General features: G+C 39.7%; 1 protein-coding gene across 2 annotated transcripts; it reads left to right on the top strand.

The window, feature by feature from the left end:
• The first annotated feature begins 2,793 nt into the window (after positions 1-2,793).
• sp3a (sp3a transcription factor) lies at positions 2,794-13,582 on the top strand. Of its 2 annotated transcripts, XM_067603573.1 has the most exons (7): positions 2,794-2,973; positions 3,930-4,027; positions 4,357-4,455; positions 6,330-7,584; positions 8,956-9,142; positions 9,274-9,470; positions 11,505-13,582. In XM_067603573.1, exons 1-7 carry the CDS (start codon positions 2,967-2,969, stop codon positions 11,795-11,797), a joined length of 2,136 nt encoding a protein of 711 aa, XP_067459674.1. In that variant the 5' UTR covers positions 2,794-2,966; the 3' UTR covers positions 11,798-13,582. The 2 variants fall into 2 exon arrangements, with proteins under 2 accessions (XP_067459674.1, XP_067459675.1); XM_067603574.1 differs by lacking the exon at positions 4,357-4,455.
• Positions 13,583-14,794: the final 1,212 nt, after the last annotated feature.

The raw sequence follows: 14,794 nt of genomic DNA, 5'->3' as shown, positions 1-14,794 counted from the left end.
TATTTTCACTAAATGTTTCTTCACACGTGCCATCATATTGAACAGTTAAATCATCCAGTGCAATAAAATACATGTCGTATAGTCATATACAGTATATTAAAGCCTAACATACACATTCACATTTTACAAAACCATGTGCATAATATCTTGTATCTGAGCAGGCTGTATGTACTGTAAAAACATATTTCAACCTCTATATATCGACCAACATCTTATTAAATAATATTTAATCAGAATTCTTTTCATTGCTACACACTCTTGCACTACTAATGCACAACCAACGAGACCTTTATCCCTGTTTATACATTTTTCAGCAACAATTACACATGTTGTATATAGACACTGGACTGACTAACTGTATGTCTGTTGTCCAGTAGATGTTAATGTATATGGATATATCTCTTACCTGTATATAACATCTATATTGTCTGCTTAAATTTGATTAACCTTGTTGTCTTTGTTTAGTTTCAAGTCTATATTTATATAGTGTGCATCTTTATAAAGTATTTCCACAGTAAAAATGACTATAAAAACATTTCGTGCAACCATTTTTACGTACAACAGTTCATTCTTTTTACCCCCAACAAAAACAGTGTGATTGTTCCTGTCTCAGGTGCTTCAGAGTTGTCCATAACACACATTTGATATTCCATCCACACGTCTCCATGCTGCACCAGTTTCAATTTTCTCTCTCAGGTCCCATTTACAGTGTCCCACAAGGTGCCTCCAGCAGGGCAGTTTCTCTCCGTGGGGTCACTCTCTCTTGGACTGGCCTTCATGAAAACAACTGTCAATATGTTAATATGAAAGAGCCATTGTGGACTCACTTGGTCACTCCTCTTATCCTTTATATTTCTGCACTGTGCCACAACAATAACAATATCCACCCCCAGGCGATACTGAGAAGAGGCTTGCATTGAATAATTATGTTTTGCTTATAATTTCAAATCCATAAATTCTGATTTGCTAATAAAACACATCATTTGTATCATATTTCCCCACCATGATAATAAAGACAACAGAAAGCTAGAAGGTCTGTATGTGTGCAGTGAACAGGTCATAGATACAGGTCTGTTTACAGTTATATCTATCACACTGAATCCTTATAGATGTACTGAAGCTCCCACTGGGTAATTGTTGTACAGACTTCTCTCAGGAGGGGAATACAAAGTCTGTCAATACAGTCTGCAGCTGGAGCAGAAGACAACACTCACAGGTCTGAAGACAAACACCACGGCAGATATGTGTCTCATGTAGGCAACTGCATCCACCATTTGGTGTTGCTTTTAGGATATTTGACTTTTACCTTTAACTTGGAGGTCTTTGTAGAAATTGTTGATACGTTTCCAAGGACTCCAGGAGTAAGACAGACATAGCTGCAAAGGTTTTTCTAAAGCTGTTTCCATTGGCCTGTGTTTACCTGACACTTGGATTGACAGCAGAGTGATTGGAAATATCCACCATTCACTGCCGTGAGCTCCTGAGTGCACGGAAAGTGCTTTTGTAGTCTGGCTGTAATGGGCCAAGTTTGAATTGAAGGTTGAGAGAAATAGCCTCACTGCGGTCGCGCACTGTGAGGAACTGACACACCACAAATAATACTCAGAAGTGGGGTCCTGATAGCATCACAGGCACAGAGCAGGTACAATAGCATGCAGGCTCTCATTTCAATGCACTTTCACAATGTTGTAATGTGCACAAGGGGTATGGGGGGTGAAATCAAATCACATACAAACTCAGATTTTGTCTTGATTGTGTGTTTTTTTTAAAAAATAATCAACACAAAATACATCTTAAAACACAATCGCTGATGAATTTCAAGTAAGAAAATTCCACTAGCAGTTTGCAAAGACACATGGGAGAAAACCTGCCAGCATCATAGCAAAATACACATTCATTTTATTCATCGTAGTTTTATGTATCAGTGCCATAAACAGAATGTATGTTGTAAACTTGAATTAGGGTTGCACTAATCTAATCAAGTTCACTTTATTTCCTTTTTCAGTGTCATTGTAAACTTCTGATCAAAATTGAAATTCTTTCTTACTGTAAGTATATTTATTTGCTGATGAATATAAATTGCAATATGTGTAAATGGTAGCAATGCATAACAAAACTGGCTCAGGTTCCAGGTTTACTAATGATGTTCCACCATAGAGGAGGGTTGACTTGTGGTACAGTCAGACTGGTATTTCCAGGTAAATGTTGTTTTAAAACAGCTGGCAGGACATGATTAGTATATAAAGTAGCGTCTTTTTTTTAACCATTTAATATTTATCTCAGCACTAGGTGCACTCTTCACTTCTTTGCACTATTTGTATCCTGTTTACAGTCCACAGAAACGGTCTCATCTGTATGTAGACATTCCTTGTGTTTATTTCTGCAGATTGTTGTGCTGTTCTTATGCGTAAGTACATTAAGAGCCACTAAGCCAAGTCAAATGCCTTGAATGTGTAAACACACTTGGCCAATAAAGATGATTCTGATGATAGAGACTCAGAAGTGACGCAGGTCACAACACACTTAAGCTTAATTATTAAGAGGGTTAAATGCAGAAGATGAATAAAATAATGTGTTTGGACTGAACAGGTTTAATTCACCGATTAAAAAACAGGCAGCTTTCACTACAGTCAACACCGTAAAACTGGAACATGAATAATAAACAGGAAAGGAGTCCGACAAAAGGATGATTGATATGTCACCTGACCAATCAGTCACACGGCGTGCAAAACGGAAACCCAATCAACTGTGAGAAGGAAGGCGGGACTTCCTGCGTGTGACGCAAACACACCCAGTCACCCCTGCAGGCCCCACCCTTTGTGTTACCCACCGCCCGTCAATCAAAACAGAAACAAAATCCTGACAGTTATCAACCTTTTTCTACGCGTATACAATCAATATAACTCGATGATCATGTCCGGTGGCTTGTGACTACCAGGACTCTCCGTTTGACGACGAGTCACGCAATGACTGGTATGTAAATATCGATCTTATTCTTCACCCACGGAAAGCTAACCAGCTATCTATCCTCTTGGCTAAATTAGCTCGCTAGCAGGCTATCAACGCTGCTGTATGGTGATAGTGCTAATCATCGCCGGCTAAGTTAGCAGTAGCGGCTAACGCTGCGCTTAGCTTACTAGATTAGCTTGTTTAGGACACATCAGTATTTCGCCTTCCTTAGGCTAATTAATGATACAGTGCTGTTTATTTATGGTTGTAAGCACAGTTATTAGCGGTGCTTGTGACTGTATTGTTGGCTGGTCCATTACCCAACATTATAAGATGCAGTGGTAGAAAGTAACGTATATTTACTCAAGTAACAGTTACTGCACTTTGAGGTACTTGTGTTTTACCTGAGTATTTCCATATGGTGCTACATTATACTTTCACGCCACTATATTTCAATATTGTACTTTCTACTCCACTACATTTATTTGACAGCTGTAGTTACTTTTCAGATGAAGATTTTATCTATAAAAGCATATGATCAGTTTGTTATATATACGTTGTTATTGATCAGCTGTATAAGGTGTTAAAATGAGCTCCACCTTGACATTAAAATATTGCTTATATGTACACATTATCACTATCATCATCATCAGTTTTAGTACTCGAATAATATATACTGTATGCATATATAATCAATATGATACTTCAAACGGGGCCATTTTGCATAAGTACTTTTACTTTAATACTTTAACTATATTTTGCTGCTAATTCTTATGTACTTTAGTTAAGTAGGACTTTTCATGCAGGACTTTTACTTGTAATAGAGTATTTTTACATTGCTGTATTGGTACTTTTACTTAAGTAAAGGATCTGAGTACATCTTCCACCACTGATGAGATGTAACAGCCAGCTTTAGTCCTGTACGTGGGCATCAGATTTATTTACTTAACGTTAGCTCCTTTGTGCTTTTTACTGTTCAGCCCCAGAACAGCCAATGAAACCAGGAGATATGGCTGCCTTGGACGTGGACAGCAGTCAAAGCGGGTTTTTGCAGCATGAAGAAGGCCGGGGCTGTCAGGTAAGATTTTATTTGTCAGTTTACAGCAACTGAGAGGTGCTTAGTGAAAGTTCACACTTGGAGGAGGAGGGGTATTGTACCCTGATTTGAACCCCTCAGGCACCACTTCCCCTCAGGCTGTACATCGATGGGCTGAAGTGACAGACTTCAAACTCCAAGCCTCACCTGGACATCACCTGGATGTTATCCCAAGTGTTGCCTGAGGGGCTCAACACAAAAACAAGAGAGTCCTTTCACCTCCAATCTTTAGTGAATGAATCACACTTTCTCTGTGGCCCAGACTAATGGCCACACGCTTTCTTCCTTTTAAACATGCCCATTGTGGGTAGGACACACAGCCGTCACCCCTCGACCTGCTAGCAACCACCTGCACTAAGGTTGGGTCACCGTCGTCAGAGGTGGACAGAGGTGCTGCTGCCGCTGATGTGGTAAGTCAGCACCTCTGCTAGAGTCGACAGAGCTGCAGTTGAAGTGAAGCCTCCAATCATAGCTGGGTTGCAGTAAATTGGTGGTGGGAGTGTAGCTTTGCTTGCATTTGCTTTAATTGCATTATAGCCACTGCTTCTTGGGATCAAAAACAGGGATGTTTCATTGTGGCAACAGGGATGTTTTTGCCAGTTTAACGACTGAAATTCCATCTAAGTTACATTTCATATATTGATTTAAAATAACCATTAACCAACTGCAGCAGACTGTGCCAACTTTTTCAAGTTGACTGTATTACTATGAATGTGTTTAACATATAATGCTCAGTGTTTATCACTTGTGATAAAACAACAGAATCAGGAACCACAGAAAATACCCTTTGTCCTAGTAGTACTTCTACCTGGAGTGTGACATTAACATTTTTTCCCTTTCAAGCTACAGTATTATTTAATTCAGTAAATTTTAGTGTAGTGTAAGAGGGAAAACCTTAATTAATGAGGGCACCCATAGCCTTATGCTCATGTGTCAGGTCCTTTATGTATTGCATGTACTCGGGTTAAACAACCATACCTCCTCTATATATGACAGATTGAATCCAAAGAACGGTTATCACAGGGAGTGCAGTGTGACCAGGCCTGACATCTTTCATTTGTTTCATGCAGTCGACAACTCATTCTAACGCTTCATGCTGAATCTATAATGTGCTTTGAAAGACAGCAACATCAGCCATGAATCACAAGTTCATCAGCTCTTTAACAACTCATGATAAGTTTATGTAGGTTGAGCTGTTACTGTTTCTGTTATTAGATTTGATTTTGCATTTGTTCTTACTGATGAGACTGTTTATCATCAGTCGTATGTGTTAGTGTCAAAACAGCCAACTGAATCAGGATTTTAAATTTTAGTCGACATGATTTTCTCCGGATCTCTATGAATGATTTTATAAAGATGTAAATTAATTTATACATGAATCCAGAAAACACTGAACTTAGATGAAAGCAGTAAGATTATGATTATGATCTTCAGCTTCATATATTCTGCTGGCAAACTTTGTTTTTGTTGAAGAGAAAGATGTTCAGTTGTGTTGTATTCAAACTGAATGTATAGTATTGCTAAATATTTCTCAAAATCAAATTAGACCAAAACTGCTGGGAATACAGAAAATCTGAAAAAAAGACATGAAGCAAGGGATGCCACTTAAAGGCTTTTGCTAAAAAGCATTTGCAGGAGAGTCAAGTTTGCATTTCTTTTAAATTAACAGTTAATGTGCACAGGGAAACTGTGAGGCTTCATACAGCACCTGTTTGAAGCAGTCAGAACAAACACTGGTGTATTTGTGCATTTGCTCTGGATATTGAGATCACCATTATGCAAATCTGGTGTGGATCAAACAGACGCACAAAGGAAGCCTGAAAAGCTGGTCCCGGTGATTCAAGAAAATAAATAAAACCTTGAACGCAATTAAGTGTAACATGAGTTGCCATCAATAATAAAAGTTCCCTCATGGGTTTGTGACGATGCACTGTAGGTGTGACCTCAGGGTTACAACTCTTGTAAAGAGAACTAAAACACTAAAAGGCAACAATGGATTTTTCGTCCTTTGTTTGGACCAAAAGAATCAAACTACCAGTATGAACACAGCCAAATTTTACTAATTTTGCCTTCACACATTTCTGACACAGATTGTATGAATCACTAGCAGAATTTTTCTTTAATTATTGGGCTTATACTAACTCTAAAATTGTTGAAAATCGTTTGACTGTAAATTTTAAAAAGGATAACTATTCTTCTAAGTGCTTCGCATTGCTTAATCTAATTCATTAAGAATAAGTGCGTAATCTTTGCATTTGTTAATGTCACTCGTTTTCTTTCTCAGACAACAGGTGCAACATCTACGCAGCTTACTGAGACTGATAAATGGGAGGTGTTAACCCCCACAACATCAGCAAAGGATGAATCTGGAATGATACAAATCCAAAGTCAAGGGATATTAACATCAAACGGACAGTATGTTGTTCCTCTCCAGAACTTACAGAGTCAGCCAATTTTTGTGTCGTCAGGAACAGACGCCTCTTCTGCCAATTCAGTGCCTAACATTCAGTACCAAGTAATTCCTCAGATTCAGACAGCAGATGGACAGCTGAGCTTCTCCACATCCGGCATGGAAGCAGCGACTCTGACTCAGGATGCCACGGGGCACATTCAGATCTTGCCTGATGGTAGCCAGAGTCTCAGTGTGACATCAACTGCAAACATCCTTAATAACAACCAGAACCTCATATCACAGACTGGTAATGTCCAGCAGATCCAAGGGGTGTCTATTGGCAGCTCCGCCTTCAACAACCAGGGTCAGGTTGTTACTAATGTGCCTGTGGGTTTGCCCGGGAACATTACTTTTGTTCCTATTAATAGTGTGGACTTGGACTCCCTCGGCCTGTCTGGTGCTCAGACTATAGCAACAGGGGTCACTGCTGATGGGCAGTTAATCATGGCAAGTCATCCTACGGATGGCTCAGAGAGTCTGACGAAGACAGATGATCACCTGTCACAGACACTACCAGTAAATGACTCAAATGCAAATCCTGAGATATTTGTGCCAACGTCTTCCTCTCAGCTACATGATCCAGCAAATGGATCTGGTCTGCTGACGCAAGACACTTCATTGTCATCAATGGCTACAGAGCAAGTCAACTCGAGTTCTGGTCTCCAGGAGGGCTTCATCCAACAGAATCAAGAGCAGAATGTCCAGGTGTCCTCAGCTCAGCCCATCATCCAGCTGCAGCAGGTTCCTGTTCACACCAGCAACGGTCAGGTGGTTCAGTCAGTGGCGACAGACGGGCAGGGCCTGCAAAATGTGCAGCTGATCAACCCGGGAACCTTCATCATCCAAGCCCAAACGGTCACGCCGTCAGGCCAGATACAGTGGCAGACCTTTCAGGTGCAAGGAGTGCAAAACCTGCAGAACCTTCAGCTGCCCACCACACCACCCCAGCAGATAACCCTGGCTCCAGTCCAGACTCTGTCTCTGGGTTCCAATCCAGTCAGCATCAGCACAGGGCACATCCCCAACCTGCAAACAGTGACAGTCAACTCAGTGGCGCAACAGGAAGGAGATACAGACACCCCTGGAGGTACAGTAGTTCTTTGTATTATGAGAATATACACAGGAAACCAACCCTGCACACTCATGATAAAACCCACACAGGTGATTGTGGAGCTCAAAGCACACAATTCAATGTAGTGAACAATGTCAGGGCTCTTGTCAATCACATGTATTTGTCTTTTTAATATCACGTGCACTGACCTTTTTCACAGAAGACATTGTGACATGTCACAGTAAGAAAACCACAGGTTTAAATAAAAAGATTAAGGCTGAATTCCATTTAGCTGCTTCAGTTTCAGTCCTGCTATTGTGCATGTTTGCTCTCTTGTCACCCTGTCATGACTTACTGGGACACTTCAATAGAGCAGAGCCATCGTTAATGTTGTTATGGACACCTGTGTTTTTCCTGCAATGACTGGTCAAAAAGTCTGCTGTAAAAAAGGTCTATAGTTTAGTCTATAAAACCAACAAAGGACCAATGTAGATCAAAAATGACCAGAGCTTAATGTCATCATAATTGATTATTTTTCTGTCCAGTAATCAAAATGTTTTTTTTTAATTCTCTATTATATGACATGTAGAAAATCAACCAAGCTGTTATTAATAATTAGCGTTTTCATTGTTAACATAGTTTTGTTTGCATTTAGTGTTCTCAACAAAACACATTGTGAATATCCTTACAGCCACTATGTGTAGATGATTGATCCGATTAAAGGTCTCAAAACACTGAAGTTTTTGATTGGAAAAAAAAAATCCATCCATCCATTTTCTGCTCCTTACCTGGGCCAAAAAGTCCATAGGGTACCTTTTTAATTAACTATTGAACTTGTCACTGAATAATTTTCTGTCGATGAAGTAAGGATTTTACCTGTATTCTATTATATGTAGTTTTACTTGTGAAATTTGTTGCCGTGCTGCCAGTAGGCCTGTGCCCCAATTAGGAACTTTCAGAGTTTTGCTTGTCTGTGAAAGAGTCAATCGCACTGGACGTCAGTAGAGGTTGTACCAGTGTCTTTTTCAGTAGTTTAGTTACTAGACTAACATTCAGCACCAGCTGAGCGCGTTGAAGCAGCAAACAGAAACGAGTCGCACCGCCCTCTGTTTCCATCACCTTCCTTGTATCCATTACAGTTAGTTTTATGGTTTCGTACTCAGTTTGTAAAACTTCACAGCCTGTCATGTTATCCTGTGTTGCTTTGTGTACAATGACGCAGCTAAAAAGTCTGGGGTTTCTAAACAGATGCTTTGAATCATTGACATTTATGGGGCAGCCTTAGCTGCCAGTCACAAAAATAAACCAGTTCTCACTGTGGGTTTTCTGCTGACTATGTGGCACATTATTACCAGAGCTTGTGTTGATATTAACGTGCACATTAATTTCTCTGCCCTTGCTGCTCAGACATTCGGATAAAGGAAGAGCCAGACGCCGGAGACTGGCAGTTAAGCAGTGACTCCACCCTGAACACAAGCGATCTGTCCCACCTTCACGTCAGGCTGGTGGATGAGGAGGATCAGTTGGGCCAGGAGGGCAAGAGGCTGCGCAGAGTGGCGTGCACTTGCCCCAACTGTAAAGAGTCAGGAGGGAGGTGAGTTAGCGTGACTGGTGCTTTTCCCTCTGCAAGCTCTCACTCTGATAACTGTATGTGCATAGATGCAGGTCCTCACCACTGCATGGGAAATAAACAGGATACTAACTGTCCATAACTGTGTTGCTCAGGGGATCCAGCATGGGGAAGAAGAAGCAGCACATCTGCCACATCGCGGGCTGTGGGAAAGTATATGGAAAGACGTCACACCTGCGAGCACACCTGCGCTGGCATTCAGGGGAGCGACCTTTTGTTTGCAGCTGGATGTTCTGTGGGAAGAGGTTCACACGCAGTGACGAGCTGCAGAGACACAGGAGAACACACACAGGTGCCCTTTTTTTTTTGCTCCCATGCCGATGGCACATCAGGAAAACATCAGGAAAATCAGTAAAATGTGTTAATTTGTGCCGTGCACAGTGTGAGTCATGTAAGAAATAACAGCGTTTGTCCCCCTCCGGATTTACATGTAAAATGTCAGGTTAGTATTGAAGACTGTTGAGAAAAACATATCCAGATTTCACATACTTGGTGGTAATTTTCCAGTTCAAAGAGGTTTTAAGGGGTTTACAGAATTTGTTCTGCTGTCTAATTTTCAGGCTCTGATAACATCAGATTATGTAACAAAAAAAAAGATGTCAGTGACATGCTGTACTTATCAAGAGTTTAGCTGTCACCTGTTTTTATTCTCCATTGAATCTGAACACAGGCTGTTGGTTCCTCTAATCTGCTTTGAATGTTATTGAATACTCTAAAACACATTAGCATTATCTTTAGTCATGTGCACACTCATGTACACAGCTAAAGAAAATATACATGTATGTTCCTGTAAATGCAGGAAGCTGCAGCGTATGAAAAAATACAGTCAAATATACCAGCACAACACAGTGATATACAGTATCTGACAGTATCTGACAGATAATGCTTAGGCAGACTTTTGAAAGGGACATTATTTGGCTGTACTGTACTGTTCAATTTCTAAAGCCAGGCCACATCATTGGCTGAGAGTGAGGCCTCTGACAGTATGGGCTAAAGTAGCATTTCATTACGCTGTCAGCTGCAAGCTCAGATATGAACAGTTAGTGCTCACAGTTAACTTTGCAAGTGGATATTCAATAATTCTAGGTTTCTTGCAACTGATAATAAGTGATGATTGTAATCAGTCCTATAGTATCAATTTATCATCAATTTATTTGTCATGTTTGTCAGTGACAGGTTGGAGTAGCATTCAGCAACTAATTCAGTGCTTAAGCGTTGACTCTACAGCATAAAATAAAGACATATTAAGAATTTGGACTTCATCGACAGTCCTGCGTTTTCATTTTTATTTTTCTGTAAAGGGAACCTATTATGCGTTTCCTTATTTTCAGTCATATATAATGTTACAGTGTCAGATGTTCATATTAAATGTGGCCAAAGTGTCAAATAATGAGGTAAACGTATGTAGAAGTAATTGCTGTGAGCAAAAGGCACAGACCTCAGACTGCTCTGAACGCTCGGTTTCCAAACTTTTTTTCTACCTTCAGCTCGAGCCGACGTCAACTCATGACAGATTTCTTTATATGGTCATCTGCTCCACACACAGTGTGCAAGTTCATTGCTCCACTCCGCTAACATTATGACATTTTTCCATTGTTTTGGGGGGGTTGTCACGCCGAGCCATGACTGGAGTCGAGCTGGCACACTGTGTGTGTTTTTCCATTACACAGCAGGGTAAAGTAAAATTAAGTCAAAAGTTGTTTACTTGTTGGAGGTGTGCTGGTCGTCTGCAGCTCTTCATCAGACATCATCATCACTGTGGCTGTTTCTGCTTGTACTATTCCTCCCTGTATTATTTCTAACTGATCCACTGAACAAATATCACCATATGTTGTTGTGCCAACCGGTTTTTAGCACCATTTAAAAGCTTTTAATACGTTACAGTAAAGCAGGAAATGTTTGGTTTGCATCAGCGGTAACTTAACACAGTTCTGATACGGCTGCCCCTTGGCAGGCTTCTGGAAAGCTGGCCAATCAGAACAGAGTGGGCTGGAACTAAGACTGCCTGTTAGAGACAGAGGCTGAACTGAGGGGCTGCATAAAGGGCCAGTATAAGATAAAAAGGAAGTTTTTTGAACAGTGAATCATGCAAAGCTACTCTAGTGGAGTCCCAGAATAAAGATATAGAGCTGGAAAAGAGCACAATAGGTCATCTTTAATTTTATTAGAATTTCTTAATATTATTAAAAAATACAACTTCGTGTGCTAAACTGATCTCCTGACCTGTGAAACATACGTATTCCCAGATAGATGTCGTGTCTGCCCCTTTCCAAATGTATTCAGTATCAAACTCTTTATCGTTCAAACTATATTTTCTCTTTTGCAGGAGAGAAGAAGTTTGTCTGCCCAGAATGTTCCAAGCGCTTCATGCGGAGCGACCACCTGGCGAAGCACATTAAAACTCATCAGAACAAAAAAGGCGTGAACTCTGGCAGCGCTGTGGTGGCCTCGATGGAATCCGCGGGGTCCTCAGACAGTATCATCACCACGGCAGGCGGGACCACCCTCATCCTCACCAACATCCAGCAGGGCTCCAGCAACGCCCAGGACATCCTGGCCAACGCAGAGATCCCTCTCCAGCTCGTCACCACGGTAGCGGCCAGCGAAGTCATGGAGTGATTTACACTCCACTTATGAACTTCTGCAACCTCTCTCATATACTCCTACCTACATTTTTATTAAGTTTTGAAGAAAAACTAAAATTATAAATATATATATATTTTAACACAGAAATAGTCAGTCCTTGTCCACACTCAGTTTTTACTGAGGGGAAACTAGCAGTGTGGAAGATAAAGGTGGAAGAAGACATTGCAGTAAACACACAAGGAAATGCCTTATTTTGTACAATATTGTGTAGTTGGAAATGTAGGGTGCCATTTTGTTTTGAATCTCCTTTGTTTGTTTGTTTGTTAATGACGTGTTTTTCACAGAAAATTATTGATAAGTTGAACAATTTTCTCCTCGCCTTTTGTTGATGGTATATTCTGATGATGTCCTTGGTAAGCAAGGTTTGTTCCATATTCCTTTTTGAGCAAAGACTAAATCTCACAACCGAGCTAATTTTATCCAGCTGAAGTCATGTTATTGCTTACGTCCATGCAAATTTATTCATGTTATGTGTTTGGTTTGTTTCTTTACATTATGCATTTTTTTTTCAGTGTCCTCTTTGCAGTCAGTGCGCTTGCAAATGAGCAAGCCTTCATTCCTCCATTTTCTTCATTTGCTCACACCTACTCTATTTTGCAGGTGAAAATGAAAAACAATCAGAATTTTGTATTGTAATTCCTCTTGAACATAATACTGTTGATATGATACACATTATTTGCTTATTAGATATTTTGACTGAACAGCTATTTATATTGGGCTTTACATAGAAAATGCATTTGTGATATTAAAAGTCCACAATGTTTCAAATGGCTTCATTATATGTAAATCAAATGTGTTTTTGTAAAAACCTTTTTGGAGGACAACACAAAAAAAACCATTGTAATATGAAGACAAAAAGCCATTTTTGGAGGTAATTGCCAAATTTGACTACAAACTCAGGGTGAGTTGTGACTGTGTGATAGAAGTAGAGTAAATCACCCCTGTAGCCTCTCTGGCCATGTTGGGGTGTTGTGAAGAAATGTTATGTGATGGACCAAAAGCTGAGATGAATTAAGCTGTCACCATGTTACCTATGCTTATCAAATCTGATCATGTCAGTCTTTTTTTTTTTTTTTTTTTTTTCTCCTTTGATGAGGACAACCCCCGTTCTTCTTATGGAAGCAGCTTTGCAGAATTCTTCAGCAGTATCTTTTTCCATCAGTCCTATCAGGCGTTTGAAAAGTGTCAGCGTATTCTTGACAGCGGTACTCTTTTAACAGCACTGTTCTCATCACTTTCATCTTCTTGTTAATCCTTTTTGTATGAAAAAAAATGTTTTGTATACTCCCCAAGAAAACTGTCCTCTATACCCATGTCAGTAAATGTACAATGTTTCTGTCTTTGTGTTGATTTATTTTTCATTAACTGTATGTTGTATTTCCTTTATATGTTAATTATGTGTTTTTTTAAATATTATTTCCGACCCCCTTTCCACCAACTGTTGAATTGTTAAACTGAATACACGTACACACTGAACAGTGAATTTACTGGTGGCATATTTGATTTTTTTTTTTTTTTCCTTCATTGTGACAAATAATGAAAGTATGTGATAAGATCATTTTTCCTCACATGGACACACGGTCCCCTTCAAGAGATTATACTTTACCCTTTGAGTCAGATAGCCGGATGCTGTTGACACACTCACACAGCCTCTTCGTATTATGTACTTAAAAACACTGAAGGTTTATTCTCATTCAAAAATCTTCTGTATAAATATGTCAATATATCATCAATATAAACCTTTCTGTTACACTTGAATTTCCTTTCATTTTTTGCTTTATTTTAAAATTATTTTAATGTATCACAGTCGTACAATGTCTGCTTTCTCAGGACAGCTTGATATTTTCCACTAAAATGACTAAACGTAAGACAAGTTTGAATTTTTCCTTGTGCTTGAAACCTTTTGTATCTTTTTGAAGACTTGTCAGCCAGCCAGGAGGTTCACTCTCCCCCCGCGGCGCACACTCTGGGTTTGTAGTCCAGTAGATGTCACTGCAGCCAAGGGAGCAAGACAAGAGGTATGTTTGACCTCTTGACCTTCCTCGTGTAGCGCTGCTAAGATGAAGACAGAAGTCACTGAGGCCAACAGGAGGTGCGGACCCTCAATTAACCACAAGTTAATGTCACACAGAAATGTCAGGAACATATTCTGCTGCTGTCTCATGACTTTGAACAAACCCTACAGGAGTGTGAGATGTAACTGCTCCTGGATTTGTGTATATTTGATATCTCTGTCTTGCTTTTCACTTGAAAGTTTTATCTTACTTTCTCTTGTCAAAAAATATATATTGGCTTGATATTACCAACCCACTTCAGCACACATGCTGTATCACTTATTTTTACCTCTTACACTAAAGAGGACATATTACAAATTAGGTACTGTTGCTGTTTTTTCTTTAAGATAAGGCTAAAGACAGCGGCATGAGAGACTTGGAAATGTATTATAGCCTACCTGGTTCTAGTGCCTGTGAACATAATTAAAACGGTGGTCTATGAAAAGCTTTATCAGGTAAATCAGAGTGGAAAGCACATGCTTTTTGAGTCTGAGTCAATTTGCTGAAAACGAGTCCGCAAATGTGGTCGGTAACGTTAAAAAGGGACTCGTCCGTTCATTTGCATAATTTAATGAATCCAATTCATTGTAATGCAATACCAAGTGCAGCAGGAACATAGAATGACAGTTTGAGTTAATGAAATGTGTTAACGGTATCATCATTTACTTGTATGTTAATTAGTCCAATTAATTTCCCCTGCTCGGTAATCTGAATATTGTAATAATCTTTACTCCCCTGCAGGAATGAAATCTATGATACACACACCTCTGGGACAGTCTGCGTAAAGATTCGTGGTTTTTCCAGTTGTTCCGTGTGGCAGATTTGAAGAACGTGAGTGCCTTTTGACAAAATAGTTTCTTTTTTATTTGGATTTTTTTTTTTACTCTGTGCTTGAAGATTGGTCATCAAAGCCTGT

This window comes from Thunnus thynnus, chromosome 11 (assembly GCF_963924715.1).
Source record: "Thunnus thynnus chromosome 11, fThuThy2.1, whole genome shotgun sequence".
Classification (NCBI taxonomy): domain Eukaryota; kingdom Metazoa; phylum Chordata; class Actinopteri; order Scombriformes; family Scombridae; genus Thunnus; species Thunnus thynnus.
Note: the sequence above shows the minus strand (reverse complement) of the source record. Positions and strands in the feature narration are given on the sequence as shown.

Coding starts and splice junctions, on each gene's coding strand:
- sp3a (XM_067603573.1), top strand. Junction 9,143..9,273: donor TGTAAAGAGTCAGGAGGGAG/GTGAGTTAGCGT, acceptor TGTGTTGCTCAG/GGGATCCAGCATGGGGAAGA. Junction 9,471..11,504: donor ACACAGGAGAACACACACAG/GTGCCCTTTTTT, acceptor TCTCTTTTGCAG/GAGAGAAGAAGTTTGTCTGC.